This window comes from Aquila chrysaetos, chromosome 12, assembly GCF_900496995.4.
Source record: "Aquila chrysaetos chrysaetos chromosome 12, bAquChr1.4, whole genome shotgun sequence".
Classification (NCBI taxonomy): domain Eukaryota; kingdom Metazoa; phylum Chordata; class Aves; order Accipitriformes; family Accipitridae; genus Aquila; species Aquila chrysaetos.
Genome location: NC_044015.1, coordinates 21,432,763 through 21,451,496, shown reverse-complemented (window position 1 = coordinate 21,451,496; position 18,734 = coordinate 21,432,763). Strand labels below are relative to the sequence as shown.

At 38.0% G+C, this 18,734-nt stretch overlaps 2 protein-coding genes across 11 annotated transcripts in view; one reads left to right on the top strand and one right to left on the bottom strand.

Moving 5' to 3' along the window:
* Positions 1–689: 689 nt before the first annotated feature.
* On the bottom strand, positions 690–13,583 carry SASS6 (SAS-6 centriolar assembly protein). 4 transcript variants are annotated; one of them, XM_041127754.1, is made up of 18 exons: positions 13,355–13,370; positions 12,004–12,064; positions 11,203–11,303; positions 10,111–10,190; positions 8,924–9,028; positions 7,812–7,983; positions 6,774–6,851; positions 5,652–5,771; positions 5,357–5,548; positions 4,953–5,147; positions 4,476–4,565; positions 4,203–4,382; positions 3,501–3,582; positions 2,955–3,064; positions 1,954–2,076; positions 1,547–1,635; positions 975–1,081; positions 690–872 (listed from the first exon to the last, which is right to left on the bottom strand). In XM_041127754.1, the coding sequence occupies exons 7-18, from the start codon at positions 6,840–6,842 to the stop codon at positions 787–789; spliced, it is 1,443 nt and encodes a 480-aa protein (XP_040983688.1). In that variant the 5' UTR covers positions 6,843–6,851; positions 7,812–7,983; positions 8,924–9,028; positions 10,111–10,190; positions 11,203–11,303; positions 12,004–12,064; positions 13,355–13,370; the 3' UTR covers positions 690–786. The 4 variants fall into 4 exon arrangements, with proteins under 4 accessions (XP_040983688.1, XP_029888066.1, XP_029888064.1 ...); XM_030032206.2 differs by lacking the exon at positions 11,203–11,303 and having other exon boundaries at positions 10,111–10,120; positions 13,355–13,388; XM_030032204.2 differs by lacking the exons at positions 11,203–11,303; positions 12,004–12,064 and having other exon boundaries at positions 13,355–13,583.
* TRMT13 (tRNA methyltransferase 13 homolog) overlaps positions 13,439–18,734 on the top strand; it is a 12,371-nt gene continuing 7,075 nt past the window's right edge. For 4 of the 7 annotated variants that reach the window (XR_005933670.1, XM_041127758.1, XM_041127757.1 and 1 more), the window contains exons 1-9: positions 13,439–13,647; positions 14,095–14,141; positions 14,230–14,296; positions 15,150–15,212; positions 15,339–15,408; positions 15,839–15,945; positions 16,927–17,094; positions 17,399–17,471; positions 18,176–18,250. Coding sequence is in view for 6 of the 7 variants with exons in the window: in XM_041127758.1 (XP_040983692.1) it covers positions 13,513–13,647; positions 14,095–14,141; positions 14,230–14,296; positions 15,150–15,212; positions 15,339–15,408; positions 15,839–15,945; positions 16,927–17,094; positions 17,399–17,471; positions 18,176–18,250 (805 nt within the window). In the remaining variant the exon portion in view is untranslated. The remainder of the gene's footprint in view (positions 13,648–14,094; positions 14,142–14,229; positions 14,297–15,149; positions 15,213–15,338; positions 15,409–15,838; positions 15,946–16,926; positions 17,095–17,398; positions 17,472–18,175; positions 18,251–18,734) is intronic. The other 3 variants (XM_041127761.1, XM_041127759.1, XM_041127760.1) reach the window with 3 other exon arrangements.

Below are 18,734 nucleotides of genomic sequence, written 5' to 3'. Positions count from 1 at the left end.
ATACTTTCAATAGTTAACTGCTCAGATACTTCACCTTAAACAATGTTTTATGCATGGAGGCCTGTGGAATATAATACTGACAGATTAATAGAAAAGTTAGGGTAACCAAGAGTAAGAATTTTAAATTATAATTTTATACTTTCAGTGAAATAATTTAGCATCTTTAATATTAATTAGATTATTTGTAAGTCCATATGCAATTCAAATAAGCTGGATCCAAAATTAAGCAGGTTTTTAAAATTAAAACTGTATGGGAGGATTTAGTGAGGCGGTCATGCTAATTTATGAGCTTGACCATTATTAAAACTGAGAGCATTGCCCAGTTCTCTAGTGCTTTCTATTTGTATCATCCTTTCTCTGAAAGGAGTCAAGAAAAGTATTGATGGAGAAATGTTCTCTCTCAGGGAATACTAGAGTGTATATTTCATCTCTTAGAGAGCCACGCTTGTCAATTCCTATAATAAAAAACTCAGTGCACTTTGGTGGGTTTTTAGGAAGACTACAGCATCTCCACTATACTAAAAGTCTGGCACAGCCCCAGTGAATGACTGACTGACTGAACTACAGCATTGTTCCCACTAAGGCTGAGGCTGCTTAAAGCTTTTATCTTTTCTTTAGGCTCAAGTATCCTGAAAAGTCACCCAAGATATCTTTCTCAAAGAAAACAGATTCAGACTTATAAAATCATGTCAGTTCACATTGATACTTTACTAATACATTATTACAGGACATCCAAAAATTCCCCAAATAGTTAAAAGAGGACTCTTACTTTAAGAACCCTGTCTACTATCCAGGAAAATAAGCTGAGGCTGGTGTTACTGCAGCTTTTGGTGACGGTTGGGCTTTAGTTGGTAAGTACGGTTTCAGATACTCTGTAGAATAGCAGAAACAAGATACTGTTCATAGAACCATAACTATTATTACCCTTTAAGTACATTTCAAATAAGGTCTTGTTTTACTATTTCCATACATACCTGAGTTAAGTGTATTTTGACTAAGCCCTCGTAAAGGAATGCTGTCATCTTTTTTCTTGAAATACTTTGATTCCAGCCCCAAATTATCACCACTAGAAATAAAAAGGCTAATTAAAATTTAAAACAAATGTAGTTAGTTAGCCATACATTAACAAGTGTGGATACAGAAGAATCTTAACTTGAAGTGGAACTAGTGCATTTCTATGAACTTTATCATTTAAAGGTAAACCATCACTAAGTAGGTTAAGAACAGTCTAGAACTAATTTTTTGACTGACCATCACTTGATAGCCTTAGATCTGTCACTGGGAGGGACAATGAACTTTTGTTCCTTGGGACCCACTCCTGAAAACTCTTCATTTGTTATCTACAAACCATATGTAATGACCAATTAAGTCTGCCACAACTTAAAATTCATTAACATATTGATGGAGAAAGGCAGGTGACAGAACTAGCTTGGTACTGGAAATGTTTTGTTCAGTTCCAGGCACACATAGAAGACAAATGGCTTTATAAAACACAATAATAATAAAAACAAACCCCCACACTAAAAACACAATAGATGACACTTACTTCTCCTTATTTGCTGGATGACTAGTTGCAGTCACTATCTGAACATCTGAACATTGATTCATTTTTGAAAGCTGTGTGTTAAACTGAATCTGCAGAAATGGAAGAGTTGGAGGTTAGAGAGCGCTACTCCAGATACGGTGGTCCACCAGTAAGTGTATTCAGAGAGTGAACTTTTCAGGGATTAATGTTTCTATACCTTGCATAGCACTTCTGTGCAGCAAAGCATGCAAGAATAAGCAACGTAAAACCAAGCATTAGCTATTACTAATAATAATGTTGAAGACAGAGTTTAAAAATACTAGGATCTACAGTAAATATTTATGCATTTTCAGAAATATTCCAAACATTAAGCTTTGATATTTTATTCTATCACATTCTTAACCAAACAGAAGAGTCAAAGTGCCTGCCTTTGGTACTGGACATTGTGAATTGACATTTTTGTTGTGTGCTGGTTCCAGAAAGTTCTGGAAGGCATACAGAGGAGAAATGGGATGATTGATTCCTGAGCTGGGAAAGGACGGTCGGTCAGGCTGTAAGAGAATAGAATACATCCATAAAGGAGAAGAACAATTCTTGAAATAATTGTTTGTAGAGATTCAAAATTCCCAAACTAACAGCTAACCACAATTACAAAGCTAATGCTCATTTGAGTCTTCCTGACAGGAAGAAAACGTCACTTTTCCAAGATTCTTCAGGAAAACTTGTAACTTTTTAAAAGTTAGATGAGTTGAGCACTCTTAGCTAATAATTCTAAGCTCATAATAAGCTACACACCCTGTAACTGATTAATATATTAGATGTACCTAGCTACAAATCAGAGACCTCTTTGCATGGATATGCCTTTCCACTACAGAATAAGCAGCTCATCAATTGCTAGGTGACAACAGGTATCCGTACACACAGGCGCAACAATGAACAAGAACCAGTAAGGCATGGTATTTAACAAAGATGATAGGTGATGTTTCCTACCCCTTATTTTCAAGTTTCTAAATATCACTAATAAGAGTATTCAAATAGTACACTTTCTTTTTCAACCTATACAAAGATAATTAGTATGTAAGTTAACCTCACAACACAAAAATGCTACCTTTTTTTTCCCCTTCACCCTGGATTTCATAATTTCCAAAATAATTTTGCATTGTTTTGTGTATTTTAATAAATAAGAGCTTAGAAAATTCTCACTTAGAAGACCAGGGCATCAAGTAGCACCCAACAGGGTATTATGTTATTACAAAAATGAACAAAACAAAAAACCCACCCAAAACCCCCCCAAACACACCCACCAGAAACTATAGGGCCCAAAGACGACGAAAGCACTTTTTTTTTTTTTGTAGTTCTTCTTTTAAGGCCACACATTTCAGGAATTAATGACTACATCATAACCATGTTATTTATAGTTATATCTTACCATGCCATGAGGTGAAATGGCAGTCCTAACAACACCATGTGTACTGGCAGAAGTCTCTAGCTTCTTTGCCATCTGAATTTCATTCAGCTGTTTGTTTAACCATGTGATTACTGAAGAGAGAAGAAAAAGGTCAAGCTCACTTCCTACCTCTTACAAGCTGTTTAAAACAGCAAGTAGCCCTTCCTCAGAAGAAGTGACAGCTTAGTGGGCTGTTTTTCCTCCTTAAGCTCAAGCATCACTAGAAGGCCTAGTCTCAAGCTTCCTCCACCCCTACATGCCATTCTGTTCCTTCCTCTAGAATTGGCCCCCCACATGCACACCACCCCAAGCACCAGCTGCAAAGGAAGTCTTCTCTACATGCACCTCTAGGTTGTTGCACACCCACTACAGACAGAAGCTTATTTTCCATAAATGACAATAATCACAGCTCTTTACAAAAAAAAAACCCCACAGGTAAAGCATTATAGTTGCTCCCATTAATTTTCAGTAGCAGCTAAATCACAATGTCATTTTTACAGAGGGAGAAATGAAATTGTATAAACCTACCATTTTCATTGGTTTTCAGTAACTGCTTACTTTCTTCTAGTTTTTGCATTGTAGTTTCTAGCTGTTCTTGTAGCTTGCAAACCTGCAATATTCCCATAATAAGTAAGTATAACACCATCAGGAGCTACTACTAATTACAAACTGAAGAAAAAATATAAATACATAAAAAGGATCTATGAAATTGTTCTAAAATTATTTAGAGAAGTTTTTTACAAAAGCAATATGAGCTAATTCTTTTAAAATAAGCCCTACTTTTAGCTAGGGTTTTGACAAGATGACAGCCAGAAACCTTTCTGACCTTAATTTTTCTATGATTAAATAATGCAAGGACTCATAAGCATGAAATTATACTTAATGGAAGAAAAAGTTCACTCTGTTCCTGTTCTTGCCACCTTCCCCAACTTTGACATGAATATGCCCTCTAAAGGATGTCAATTCATCCATTATATTGCTTTGTACTGTTAATACAATTTTAGTTTTCTTCCATATAGATGGATGGCTCTTACAAATCAGTTTAACGTGAAAAAAATGAAAAATTGATTACACGTTTAAATAAACGTGTTAACTAAGTAAAAGAGTACATTCTATTCCACAGAAAGATTTAAGACCTTATTGCTGTAAATAAGTAAGTTAAAAAACACAGAACTCAACAAACTACATACAATAGCATTTACAGGACAGAGGGTTAACCTATCACAATACCTCCTGCTCTTTCATTCGAAGAGATTGTCGCATGTCTTGCAATTCTCTCTGCTCTTTTTGAAGTCTCTCTTCTTTTTCTGCCAATAGTTTTTCCTGTTGAATTGTTACTGTATTTTTCAATTTTAATTTACTCATTAGAGTTTTCAAATCTCCTTGTAACTTCTTGATAATTTCATTAGCCTATTAAAAAAATAATAAATCGGATGTTCTCAAAATAGAACACCTAAAAATAAGGCAGACATTTCATAAGGACAATGGAATGTTCAAACAAACCTTAAGAAGTTCAGCTGACAGTGACTTAATTGTTGTCTCTAGTTTTTCAATATGACTTTGTTTTTTCTCTGTACTCTCTTCCAGTATTGCCTTTAAAAGAATATTAAAAATAATAAAGATACGTGATAGACACCGCTTATGATTTCAAGTAGAACCTCAATAATTCTTTGAAAGATAATCCTTACAAGAAATTCAGTCCTTGCTTTTCAGTCAAATTACATAGGATCTCAATTCATTCATTTTTTTGTTTACAAAAAGTACCACTAACTTTACTCCAGTACCACAATATTAAAACAGTAGCAACCTTTGTAAAACTGAATCCAGTATACTTTTGATGCCATTATTTAGAATCTTTAACTACATTTGAAAGCTTACTGGCTGTATTCATAGGAACTGGTCAGCTGCTAATCTATAGATACTGCAATTAAGAAGGTTCTACAGAGCTTTAGAGAACGTTATTTCGAAACTTGAAGGAACCTTTTGTTCTTGTGTCGCATCTAATACTTCTTTTGTTCTAATAACTAGCTGATCTTTATCTTTGATCTCTTGTTCCAGAACAGCAACCCGTGTCTGTAGCTGATTAACGAGTTTCTCTTTTTCATGACATTCAGCATCCAGAGTAGTGTTCTCCCGACGCAGTGACAGCACCTCCTGCTTTGCTCTTTGACATTCCTAGAATGTTGGGAAGGAATTTTATTTTTTTTTTTTTTAAGAAAACCTGTAATAGTAATTTAAACAAATCTATCTAAATAGTAAGCATAACATGGAATGAAGAGGAGCTGAACAAACTTAATATGCTATATTTTCTATTACATGCATAGGCAGGCAGTGTTAATGCTCTAAAAATAGTAAGTTTGGTTATGGAAATTAATAAGCCATACATCTTCTATTCCAGAAAGCTTTGCTTTCAGTTCTCTGACTGTGGAGTCTCCTTTGTATCTCCTTTCTGTTAGATCTTTGTTGATGACCTCGAGTTCTGAGAGTCTGTTCTGTAACTGTTGAATACTTTTCTGATGCAAATTTTCTAACTCCTTTTTCTGTTGTTCGTGCTGTTGTTGGTACTGAGCTTGTGCCTATGAGAAGCAAAGAAACTAAGCAGTTATTCAATGAATCTGAAACTTAAGCCAAGAAACTATTCACATATAAGAATATTGTTAATTCTTTCTGTTGTCATACCTGGAGAGCTCTTTCCTTTTCATTTGTCAGCTCCTGCGTGTGTTTGTTTGTTAGAGCTGTAGTGTATGATGTCCATTCATTTTTCAGTTTGTCTAGTTCTCGGCTCTTCTCTGACAAGCTCTGTTTAAGTTTGACAAAGCATATAGGGTTTTAAAAATTTAAGCATTTCAGTCAATACTGAATGATTGTTTACTGTTACTTCTTCAAAAGGACACGGAATTATTAAGAAAAGTCTAAATTTCAGCACCAGATGCCAAAATGTCTGTTCATTCTGTAAACAGGAAAGTAAGGCACTGAGAAGCTAAAGAGCACCTTTCTGGCACTGTGGATAAAATAATCTTCATTTCCACTTTATTTTCTTCCAACCACTATTTAAGAGTGAAAAAACAGTCTGCTGATATTCCCTACCCTTATAACACAGTGCTGGGGGGGGGGGGGGGGCAGGGGGTGGAATTCTTCAGCAGCATCTTTTCCTCTTTTTGATTTGTAATTCTATGTTCCAATCTAGCAAACACATTCCAGTAACTCCAACTGAAACTGCAAAGATGAGGTAAACAAGTATTACATTCCAAAAAAGGTCCACAATAGGAGTTTTAATGGAATTTTTCTGTTTCATAATAGTCAAAAGTCACCTTGGTAATTCTAGAATTTGGCCTAAATCATCCTCTTGAAACACAAATGTGAAGTCATTACTGGGCTGACTGCAAAAATCAAGAAGTAGTACAGTAACATGACATCCAAGACTTCTGATTTACTTATGGTTTCACAAGTTTTCCAAACACAAGGCTTTCCAACCACTCACGGAATATGTAGAGTGTACTTATCTTCACACTACCACATATTTAGTATACGCATATACGTGTATGCGCATACAGGCAGACCTCTGTACAAAACAAAATAATATTCTGTTTTAGTACTGTAAGAACTAAATTTTATTCTTCAGTTGCATGCTTCACTCATTCTTAAGAAAAGCTACAGTAGACTACTTTTCTTCTTTTCACTTGCTCCCAAGTCAATTATCTTGGCTAGGTAGTGGCTAACCAACAAGCCCACAAGAAGGTACCTTTTCCATAGAGTAAAAGAAGTGCAACTTACAACAGGAAAGTTAAAAATTTACACTACCTGTTGAGTGTAGCTCAGTTGTCTGGTAAGATCCTCTTCGGTTTTTCTAAGCTTTTCTTCCAACATCATTTTGTCTTCCTATGTACAAATTGACATCAAGTCAAATTGTTAGTTCCCAAAATACAAGTAGTATTTAGCTCCATTTTATCAGCATACCCTGCCTAAGCAACCACATACCTATTATATTTGTGGAAAAATCATCTTATTATATCTTATTCAATATGAAGTTTATTTAATTAATAAATTTAAAAGAAAAGGCATTAGCTCACAAGGTAAAAACCCAAATTAAATTTTCACCAAGTTTCTATAAGGAAATAATATCTTATCATAAAGACTTGTTTACAAAGGAGTTGCATGAACAACAAATTAACTGAAATACTGTAAATTTATGTTATTAAAATAGCTTATTAGGTGGCTATAAACATGACAGCACAGCAGGAGAGGCACAAATCCCAGGCTATAAACTGAAACAGACAACAGTCAAACTATGAGGCCATTAATTTCTCATTAAATAAAACCTAGCATGCTACCAACTGCATCAACATTACAATTTTAATTTGCTATTTATAGCTACTAGCCCTTAGAAGTCCATAAAGCCGTAGAATTTATATACACATGCATGCTTTCCCAAACCCAACTGCAGAACAAAGAGATTGAAAGTTTACAGTATTTTACTTTTCAGTTGATCTGGCAATCAGCACAAGGCTATGAAGCACAAGACACTGGAGCATTCAGAAGCATTGGACAGCTGCATACTGCATGCATTGCATGTGTAAAATACCTGATTTTCTGCCAGTTCAAATTACCGTGCTTGGCTGAATATACATGTAATATTTTCATTGCTAGAGTGACAGTAACAATTTAGTTTTATAACATGCACCCAAATAACTGCATGCAATGACATATGTGAGCTAAAATAAAAAAATAAACCAGAGCATACAATTTGGGACATACTTTTGAAGTATTAAGACGGAAAAAAATGCTTAAGTACACACAGCATCAAGGTCTAGTTGCAGCTAAGACAAGCCCTCATTTTACCTTAAGGCATTTCAAACAGCTGGCTAAAAACTTCTTTATTTCTGCATCATTTCCTGGTAGGAATTTTAGAGAGAGATGGGTAAGATGTTTAAATGGGTTGGTCTCCACTACATTTAAAAAGACAGGTGTGTGATCTAGAACAGATGCTGAAGAAACTAACTGCAGCAAAAACCTAGGGAAAATAAAAAATAATCAAATGTTTAGCATATTTCTTTTCCTGAAATTACTTGTAGGTCCTACAAGCTATTTTCAAATAAAATAGGTTTTTATATGTGCAATAAAGGGCTGTCCAGCTTTTGTTTGACGAAGAACAATGAAATTCAGTCCCGATATTGTAGTTAATACTACAAACAAATACCAACTAAAATGCTTGTACCTTACAGTAAGAAATGTACAAAACTGATTAGTTTGTTTATTTGTAAAATTTTCAGAAGCCCATCTTAGACTTAAGAGTCCAAAACCAAGTAAGGCCTTTGTAACCAAATTCAAAAGGAAAACAGACTTCTGGCTTTTAAGTATCCTACAAGCTAGTAAGATTCACAGCCCACAGTACATACTTCCAGAAATGACCTGACTACTGAAGCGGAGCTAGGTCCTCTGGACAGGCCTTTCCTCAGTACCCACACAAACAAAAATAATATTGAAAAGGCCACTACAGAGAAGAGTGGACTTCAGGTCTCCCCCCTCACATCTTAATATCTGAAATGAAAGTAGAAGAATCCTTGTCAGAATGCCTTATAACTCTGCCTTCTCCTGTGAAACAGAATGATTTACACCTCAGTCCATCAAATTCAGATTAGCTCTCTAGCAGTAAACTGTTTAAAAGAATAAAAAGAAAAAAAGAAAAAGGACCAGTGCTGCATCCTTGCACATCTGCTAGCTTGTGAAGCTTGCCAGCTTCAACTCAGATGGGGAAACTATTACTAGACATCAATTCCACTGCTCAGTCCTCCTGAGACTTAGGTTTTGTCAGTAACATCCACTGACTGATACTCAAATGCATCCAGGGGAAAGTTAAATTACCCTTGTTCTACTGACCCTGAGTGGCTGACAAGTATTTTAAGAACTCAAAACATACACACAGAGTAATATGGCACTCACTTATTACCTACCTTGGGATATCTTTGTTCTGTTCCTGAATGCATTGCTGAAGCAGATCTATAAATTTTTGTGGGAAAGCAGAGAAGTCTACCAAGAGACCTTGCTGGGATTTTAAACTATATAAACAGAAAAAAAAAAAAAAAAATTAACCATATATGTAAGTGTAGTTTATTTCCTATGAAATATTTCGTTTACACTAGTAGAAAGAACTAATTCTGATCATATCATTAAAGTTCGCTAGCATGTTATTTTCAATTCTGAACACAGAAGAAATGTGATCACATCTTGGATAATAATCACCAGAGGACATTTTTGATTTCAAGAGTTTTTGCAAATGGGCTGCACTGAAAAAAAGAAGTTACTGTAGCACAACAAATGTGCTCCTTTGAGTAGATGTCTTCCTTACAGCACAGAGTGGTACAGTTATTCAACAGGGGCACATGGAAGAAGCAAAGGACAGTGAGGGGAGACTCAACCATTATGAAGACTTTATCTGCCTACTTGTTTATTTAATCGCGCACCTTCACCACACACACAGTAAATTCAAAGACAGAAACATTCAACACTGTATGCACAAGGCTATACCTCATATAACAAAACACTGCTTCTGCACACCTGTTTTACAAACACTATTTCACTTTTGCCTTTTGATCCACACACTGATCACACCTCTTTAAAAAAATCCACCAAAAAACAAAGCAGAAAACTGAACTGCTCATGCCTGGTGCCCAAATTTGATGATAAATTCTGAGCAAGTAAAGTAAAATGAGACCCAACAGTACAATTAGTATGCAAGAAACCCATACAACAAAGGCTCAGGTCTGTGAATCCATGTCCATGAAAACAGACTTTCCTCTTGCAATTATTTCTTGAAATAGTTCACACGCATATAATAGTCAAGTAGTTACAATAAACAGAAGATGCAAGTAGTAATATTAACTGTGTTAGTGTAGCTATGCAGGGAACTTAACATCAGGATTCTGTCATTCATCTGTATAATCCTGAGCCAATCACTTTCCTGTACTTGGCTGTTTAACCAGCTGGCCAAAGAGAGCAATACTACCAAAATACTGACAAAACTCTGCAAGTGAAAAATGCCAAAACCTAAATTCTAAGATAGACCATTCTAAGCTAAAAATATTCCTTCATTCTTTTTTGCCATTTAGAAATGTTTCGCAGACATTATAATTTCACTTACCTTTGGAAATCTTCCTCAGATATGACAAGATTATAAAGGAAAAAAGGATCAGTATCATCAGTCAATCGAACAGCTAAATCCTGAAAAGACAGACATTTAAATATGATTTAAAATACTATAAACCACCCTGTAGGATTGTTTAAATATTGTAAACCAATATCGCAAATGAAAAATAAGGTAGAATTGTGGCAACTAATTCAGAAGGTGAAAAACATTAAGGTTTAACACAACTTCAAATATTACAGTGGGAAAAACAGGATAACTACTCCTCACAAAAATAAACCAAGTAAAAACCTTCAACTTTGAGCAGCAAAGGTTTCAATGTGTCTTCTCCATTTTACAGAAAGAAACCTATTTGCTATTTTTCCCCATCGTGAAATAGCGTAGCACCAGCAGTCCACTGTAATGGATCACAAACACATCACTCCCATAACTGGAAGTTTTTCAGAGCATAGTGCTCCTAAACATTTAAGGAACCACCTTCTGAGGAGTTCATATATTTGAATACAGAGCTTTGCAAAGCAAGCATAAAAAGGGTACAGCTGAAGCCCAGTAAGCTCATAAAGAAAATTGCAGCATAAAGCTGCTTAGCTTTTAAAAAATAAACTTTTTTGTTCCCTGGAGGTCTACACAGAGTTTTGGAAAAATTGCCTTCTCTGTAAACATTAGTCTTTCATTACAAGGCTGGGGTTATGCAGAACACCTGGTACATTAGGCCCAGGCACGTGTTCTCTATGAGGCTCACACCCGTGTGAAGAATATTCCCTAGCAGAGGCAAGAAAGGAAGTAGAAACCTGACAGCTCTTCCAACATAACTCAAGTGTGACCATAGCACATGTACATACACAGAACTGAAACAAGTTTCAGCAATTCAGATACCAGTAACACTAACAAAACTCTCAGTTGGAGATGTATAAACAAACTTTGGGATTTACATGTGCAGCTAGCTTACGTTAAAACTAACGTCACCCCAAACCAACTAGGGCAGACTGTTGAGGAGGATAATAATGCCCACTTGGTTTGATGTGCCATTAACTGATCCAAGCATTTGAAGGTATCTTTTTAGACTGATCACACACTGATGTACCCAACTGGATTTCCAGGCTCCTGCTGACACAGGCTGCAACTTGGTACACAGTTTTTGACTGAACTGCTTCTTCACACAATATTATCATTGTCACAGTTAGCAGGATCTTACAAAAAAAAAAAAAAAAAAAAAAAAAAGCTGTGCTCCTTTACAAACAAATCTTTACTCAATAACACTATAACAAACTAATGACCAATCTTAACATCATGGTAGGTGGATGTAAAATTTAAGTGACATATTAGACATACAACAAAAAAGATTTTATAACCTCCAGTAGTAATCTCATTGCTATTTTTCCTGAGAAAGATGATTTTTTTTTTTTTTTACTGCAAATTTAGTACATTCCTTCCTACCCCCACTGGACAAATTCCAAACATTCAAAGACTAACACACCTGTCAATAAAAAGCAAATGTTACATCCACATACAAGTTGTCATTTTTTGCTAGTTGAGATGAGGACTTTGGAAAGACAACTGCCGCTCTACATTCTTAAATAAGTGTTGAGTATATTTAAAGCAAGACTGCTCTTAAGCTCCAACTCGGGTTCCCCTGAGGGTCTCCAAATACTTTTAATTTGCAAGTTTACCAAGACCCATGAACAGCCAAACTAAGAGACATCTAAAAAGGCTAGGAAAAAAAAATACCATACCAAACCAACTAAATTACTCAAGAAATGTTATCAGAAATAAGGTCAAGTGACAAACATACTAAAATCCTATTTTACTTTTCCTTTGCCTATTTATCCTCTTACGCAATGAAATTCAGATAATACCTAATGAATGACACAAATTAAACTATCCACAAACCTTTTTATGAACAGGATTAGAAATTGACAGTAGCTCAATATTCACCCGAACATTTAATCTCCTGTGTACAAAAAGATGAAGCTTAGTAACAAATCAAGAAAACATTCTCCAAATAACATGTGTTCATAGCCACATTACAGGAATCAGATGACACTTTGAAAACAAAAATTTAGGCAGAACTATCAAGAAAGTTCCCATTGAAGACTACTACTAAGATACATGAAAGCCCCACAGTTTCAGTTATCATTACAGCTCCCCAGTCAACTCAGGTTTTTTTGTTGTTTGTTGTCCACCAAACTTTAAATAGCAAGGCAGAAATTTTGAAACATCGTCCAGAAACTAGAACCTTTGGAAAACCCTGTTGAAATTTATTATGGATTGCTGAAACTTTTGATAATCATTTATACAGTGCTACCTTGTCTTCATTTACTTCTTGTTGAGTAACCCGAGAAGTTACTTGCATTACAAAACACACCCACAGACATCAGCCTTTCTGTGCCTTCTAATACAGGCATGCCAGAGTAGCCCTAAGGCCTGCTTGCACACGCTGCCTAATCCAGATAGGACCTATATTACTGAAATTCACTGTATTTTGAATAGACACTTCACATCAAATACCCCCAGGCTTTACCAAGCCCCAGTGCTAAGCCATGCACACACGCACACGACTGCGCCCAAATCAACTAGCCCTCGGCAGAAACCGATCGGGACGGACGCGTGGGCTCGCCCACGCCGCAGGGGCAGTAACGAAGGAGCTGAAATGCCCCAGGAGGCCGCGGTAATGCCGGCTCCAGCCCGCGAGGAGGAGGAGGAGGCGGGCCTGCCCGCGGGGCAACCGCTGCGGCGTGGGAGACGCGCAAACACAGCGGCCCGGCCGGCCGGACCCGCAGCGCTGCGAGGGCCCGTGCGGGGCCGAGGCAGGAATCCCGGCCCTCGCGTCGCCTGCAGGGGAGACGCGTTTGGGCCCATACCCCTCAAGTGTTTCTGGAAAGCCACTGCGTGCCCCCTCCGCCCCCGCTCCCCTAGCAAGGCACCCGCGGCAGCCACTCCAGCCCTCACTGACTGCCTCCAGCCTTGCTGCGACCAAGTCCCTTTCCCTCTGACCCAGAGGGTCCCCATAAGCAGCCCCAAAGCAAGAACAACGCAGGCAGCTACTAAGCTCACCGCCTGCACAACGCGCAGGGCCCCGCCTCTCGCCCAGCAGCTGTTAGGGCACAAGGCAGGAAGAAAAGAGAGCAGGAAAGAACCTGCCGCTCAGCAGCCCTTCTCCTGAGGAATGCGATAAAAGCTCCGCGCAGCTGGTGAGGAAACCAAGTCAGAGCCCACCGCGCCGTTCAAGCTAGCCCCTCACCTCTCCTCGCAGCCCTGGCACCTCACTTGCACGCACACCGGCCGGTTGAACATACTCTCCGCCGCCATCTTGCGCTTCGAGTTTGGCGCCCGGCTCCCGCGGAGGAGGAGCCTCAAGATGGAGGCGAGGCGGTGACCGCAGGGGGTCCTGGGAAGGAAATGGCGGCGGCGGAGCCGGGGCGAGGGACTCCAGTCCCAGCGCGATGTGCCTACTTCGTGGAGAGGAAGAAGCGGTTCTGCAAGATGACCCCGGCTGCTGGGAGGCGCTTTTGCGGAGAGCATGGGCAGCAGGAGGTACCGGGCCTCGCCAGGCGGAGCAGCAGGCTCCCTTCTCCGGCTGGGGAGGATGGGCTCCTGGCCTCAGGGGAGCCCCCGCGTCTCTGGGAGGGGCTGGGGCAGGCGGAACCCCCGGCGGCACCCCGGGGGGCGGGGGGTGGCATGTCCGCCTGAGCTGGCCCCGCAGTAGGGGCAGGAGAGGCAGCGCCTGCGCCTGCCTTTGAGCCCTGGATGAGCTAAGGCTGTCAGTTCAGCCCAGCATTTACCCTGCCATTACATCATAGGCTTATTCTTTCAGGATCCGTTTACGTATAAAATTCTTGTCTTAGTTTCTCCATTCCGGTTAACCCACCTACCTCGGAATAGATGTTTTATGAAAGTCAGATGTCCCTCAACAGCTTTTCTAAAACAGGAACACTGAATGCATGCTGAAGTGTTGTCTAAAACTTTTTCCTCTGTAACTAGGAAGAAAATGATAGAAAAAGAATTCCGTGCCCTCTTGATCCAAAACAGTAAGTATATGTAAATGCTTTTCCTACTCTTTGTCAGAGTTCACATGATAAATGCTGTTACTTACTTTTCTTTCCATTTGGATTTTAGCACTGTATATGAAGACCAACTACAAAAGCATTTAAAAAAATGTAATTCAAGAGAGAAGCCAAAGCCAGTAAGTGCAGTGTAAATTTAGCACTACTCCCTCTCAGATTTAAGACCCTAAACATTACAGGTCTGCAGAGCATTTATTGTGCTGACAGCAGCTGTGAACTGGAGGACAGCAGTCTTAGCAAGCACTACAGTAAGGACAGTATGGAAGCTGAATAAGTACTTGCTGAAATGGAAATCACATTCCAGTCTCCTCATCTTCTATGTCCCCTCTCAGTGTAGTTCAGTACAACTTTTCAGTTCTCTTAGTTACAAATGAAAATGCCGAATTCATTTTTCTCAACAACGTTCTCTAAGAACAGTCTCACAACGCCATTCATTTTAGAGGCATGATGAGAGATTGTCCTCAGAAAGCAAAACTAGCAGGGAGGCTCTAGGCATTTTCCTCCCTCTGGCAGTCTGCTGCCCTAGCCAACTGCCTGCTTCACTCCAGCTAGCCGTGAATTATGGAAAGCTAGGCTGACAGTTGCACCCAGTGCTGAGGGAAGGAATAGGATGTATGTCTTCAATAGCTGTTTCTAGAAAACAGAAGATGGCTTCTTTATTGTCTGCCTTTCTGCCTTATTGGTATTGCACCTTTAGTATTACCTGGAAAACCTTAAAATGGTCTCTGGAATCAGTCTAGTAAGCATTGACAGCTTAACTCTTATGAACATGTTCAATCTTGTCAAAATGTGTCAGAACAGTCATTTCTGCTGGGGATTCCGGATCAGACTATAGGAAAAAAATTACTTGGAATATCTTCTTTTGCAGTGGATTCCTATTGCTATGTACCTTATGATAAAACACTGAAGAATTTAGCTTTTTGCTTCCTGGTAATTAACAGAATCAGATTTCTTTTCTTTTGATTTTTAAAGGTCTACTTTGTTCAAGATATTAATGCAGGTTTAAAAGATGTAGCAGAAATACCAGAAAAACAAGTAAGTACATTTATTTGTTCTAAAGCTCAGTCCCTACATAACATGTTGCAATTTATCATATGACTAAAGAACTAGCAAAAATAAGGGTCTTATATTTATGGGTGGTGCTTTTTTTTCCTTAAAAAGGTACCTATCTCTTCTCTATCCAAAGAAGAGCTGGAGAACTTAATTATCAAGTTGAAAAAAGCAAGTAATGGTGAGCTTACTTAATACTGAAAATAAGATGTTTTAAATTGAATTGATTAAATATTTGATTGTTATTTTTGTTGATAGATATCTGAAAATGTGAGATATTTGGCACTAAACACCTCTGAAGTAATTATCATCAAGATGTAGGCAATCCTCCAATAGCTAAATTTTACTCGGAAGAATAAACTAGATTGAGAGAATGTTCATATAGCTAATTTCCCTTCTTTTTGTGTTTTTTTGTTTCCCACTCAAATATCATTACAGATAACAATACAGCTGTGTTATAAATATATGATGATATATTTATGCTCCCAACAGACTATGTTGTTAGCGCTACAAATTGAACTTATGTCTGAATATTGTAACTTGTGTGTTACAAAACCAGAAACCCTTGGAAACTGGAAACTTCTAGGTATAAGTTTTGCATTTGCATGCAGGCCTGGAACTTTGCCTTAAGGAACGAATACTGTCCCACCAGGCTTTACAAGAAGCCTTAAATGACCCAAAGAATGGGGAATCTGCTTTCAAACACTTGAAACAACAGGTATGGTCACTGCTTTACTAATAGCTATAGATGTTTTTGAACATGTGGAACTCTGCTGTTGTAAATTTGAGTGACTGTGCGTGGATAATGCTAGTCAATTCATACAGAGGAAATCTGATATGCTCTATAACTCTGTGCTCTTCAAATAACAGCTTATATATAACTTTTGAATGGCCGCTTTGTTAAGCGTTGGTAACAAAAGTCACAAAAGTTTATTAGGATACTGAAATAAATTACAAATTGTGTGGTGGTGTTCTGAATTTTTACTTATATATTCTTATTTTATATTAAATCGTAATAAATCTGAGCTACAAAAGGTAAAATGTTGTATTTGCTAAGAAGTAAAAGGAATTTTTTACTTTTTCTGTAAGAGCTGGTCCTAGATTTCCTGGTTGTGTAACAGATGCATAAAAAGTATTGGAGAGCCTGAGTTTACCTTCTGCCTTTTTAATGGATATCGAACAGCAGGAATTTTAAGGGAAATGGATTGCATACTGTAGCAAAATAGAAAGTTTTGAGAAGAAAAATTTAAAAGTGAGAAATGTCTGTTTCGTGTACTTTCTTCCCATGCTCTACTTTCCTTTCCTATGTATTACAAAATGCGTAACTGCAGCAGAGAGAAGGGGCTCTGCAGGCACTGATGCTTCACAGAAAATTCAGTATAGTACCCATATATTGGATGGCTACTTCAAGAATCAGCAGAGAAAGATATTATAATAGGTACCTGATCCCAAAAATCTATTCCAAAAACTACTGGGTGGAGTTCTGTGAGCAGTGGAAGAAGGGCAGGGTGATGCTGACTAGCCAGAATTTATAATCCCTTTCTTCTGTACACACAAGATCTTTTCCCTAATCCCTCATAGAAGGGAAGACTTGAAAAAGTCCTCTGTAGTTTGGTGAAGTGATCATTTTTCTATCAGGCATTACAATACACAGTGTATGTATTTGCTTAGCTCGTAAATAATCTTTTGATGTTTGTAGGCTTCTATTTTAGGTAACATGGAAAAATTACATTTACTTGGTCCAGGAAGATGTTTTGTTGAGTTTGGAGCTGGGCGAGGAAAGCTGTCTCATTGGGTTGATGTTGCTTTACAGAATGTTGAAAATGTTCAGTTTTTGCTTGTGGAAAGGGCAACTACAAGATTCAAGGTAAGAGAGGATATCGTCACATTAGCAGAGTATAGTTTTTAAACTGTTGTCATTGAAGCTGTTAGTATTTGCTTTTTATCTTCAAAAATAACATAAAGCCTTTAAATTTTAAAGTTTTGGACGTGTGATTGTCTACGTTCCATACTTCGCCAATAGTAAATTTATTAGAAAAAAATCCTGGTGTATAATATTGGAAATGTGCAGGTGTTGACGTGACAGGAAGACAGTCTGGCATTAATACCTGGAGCAAAATTATAATTATTACTGGCCAGCCCTACTTAATGAGCTTGTTCTGTTTACACAGGTGGATGGAAAACATAAAAGGAGAGATTCTATATTTGAAAGGCTTCAAGTTGATATTCAACATCTATGTTTAAGTAAGTTCCCTCTTGGCTTGCATAATTCTGAAATAGAGGTTTAATTTTATATTTCGAATACTGGAGTTTAAGTCAGTTTAAATGGTTTTGAAGATTTTTCTCAGTGGTTGCTTGGACACGTTAATGCTGTGTGTAGATACATATGTACACACATATATATTAAATGGAGATTTAAAATTTTCTGCTTTTTATACACTTATAGGACATCATTATAGGTGAGAAATGCCAAAACAAAAACATTTTGAAGGTTTTTTAGAACTTGCAGGATTAAACTCCTTTACATTTTTTGTTTTAGGTATGCAGAATGAAGCAAGTCTGCATATCATTGATATGCTATGCATATCAGTACTATAGAATTTGTGGGAATGCCTGTCATGAGGAGATGTTTTATTAATGTCATATTTATATTTCATAGGCAGTATAAAAATAGTTGAAATAGTTAAATATGCTTCTCAGCCACAGCATCCGATTCTCTTCGTTTGTTTTAGAAAAAGAAACTTTCCTTTTAATAGCTTATAGCTGTATGTACAGACAACTGTATTTTTTGTAGTGGTAAACATTTATTTCTTTAAGTGTGCTGAAATTATATTATTGGAATAATATATTATCGGAAAAAATATTGCCCCAACTATAATAATAGAGGTTCTGGGGTTGTTGTGGAATGTGTGTGTGTGTTTATTTTCTTTGGGTTTTTTCCCATGTAGAGAAGGTACCTGTTCTGGAGAAGAAAAAACTACCAGTGGTAGGAATTGGGAAGCATTTGTGTGGTGCTGCAACAGGTATAAATTATATATGTGTTAACTTGTGGTGGGTTAACCCTAGCTAGATGCCAGGTGCCCACCAAAGCCATTCTATCACTCCCCCCCCCTCCCCCGCTAGACAGGGGAGAGGAAATAAAACAAAGGGCTCATGGGTCAAGATAAGGACAGGGAGAGATCACTCAACTAATTACTGTCACAGGCTAAACAGACTCGACTTAGGGAAAATTAACTTAATTTATTGCCAATCAACCAGAGTAGGGTAATGACAAATGAAACCAAATCTTAAAACACCTTCCCTCCACCCCTCCCTTCTTCCTGGGCACAACTTCACTCCCGGAGTCTCTACCTACCCCCGCAGCTGCACAGGGGGACAGGGAATGGGGTTTACGGTCAGTTCATCACACATTGTCTCTGCTGCTCCTTCCTCCTCAGGGGCAGGACTCCTCACACTCTTCCTCTGCTCCAGCATGGGGTCCCTCCCACGGGAGACAGTTCTCCATGA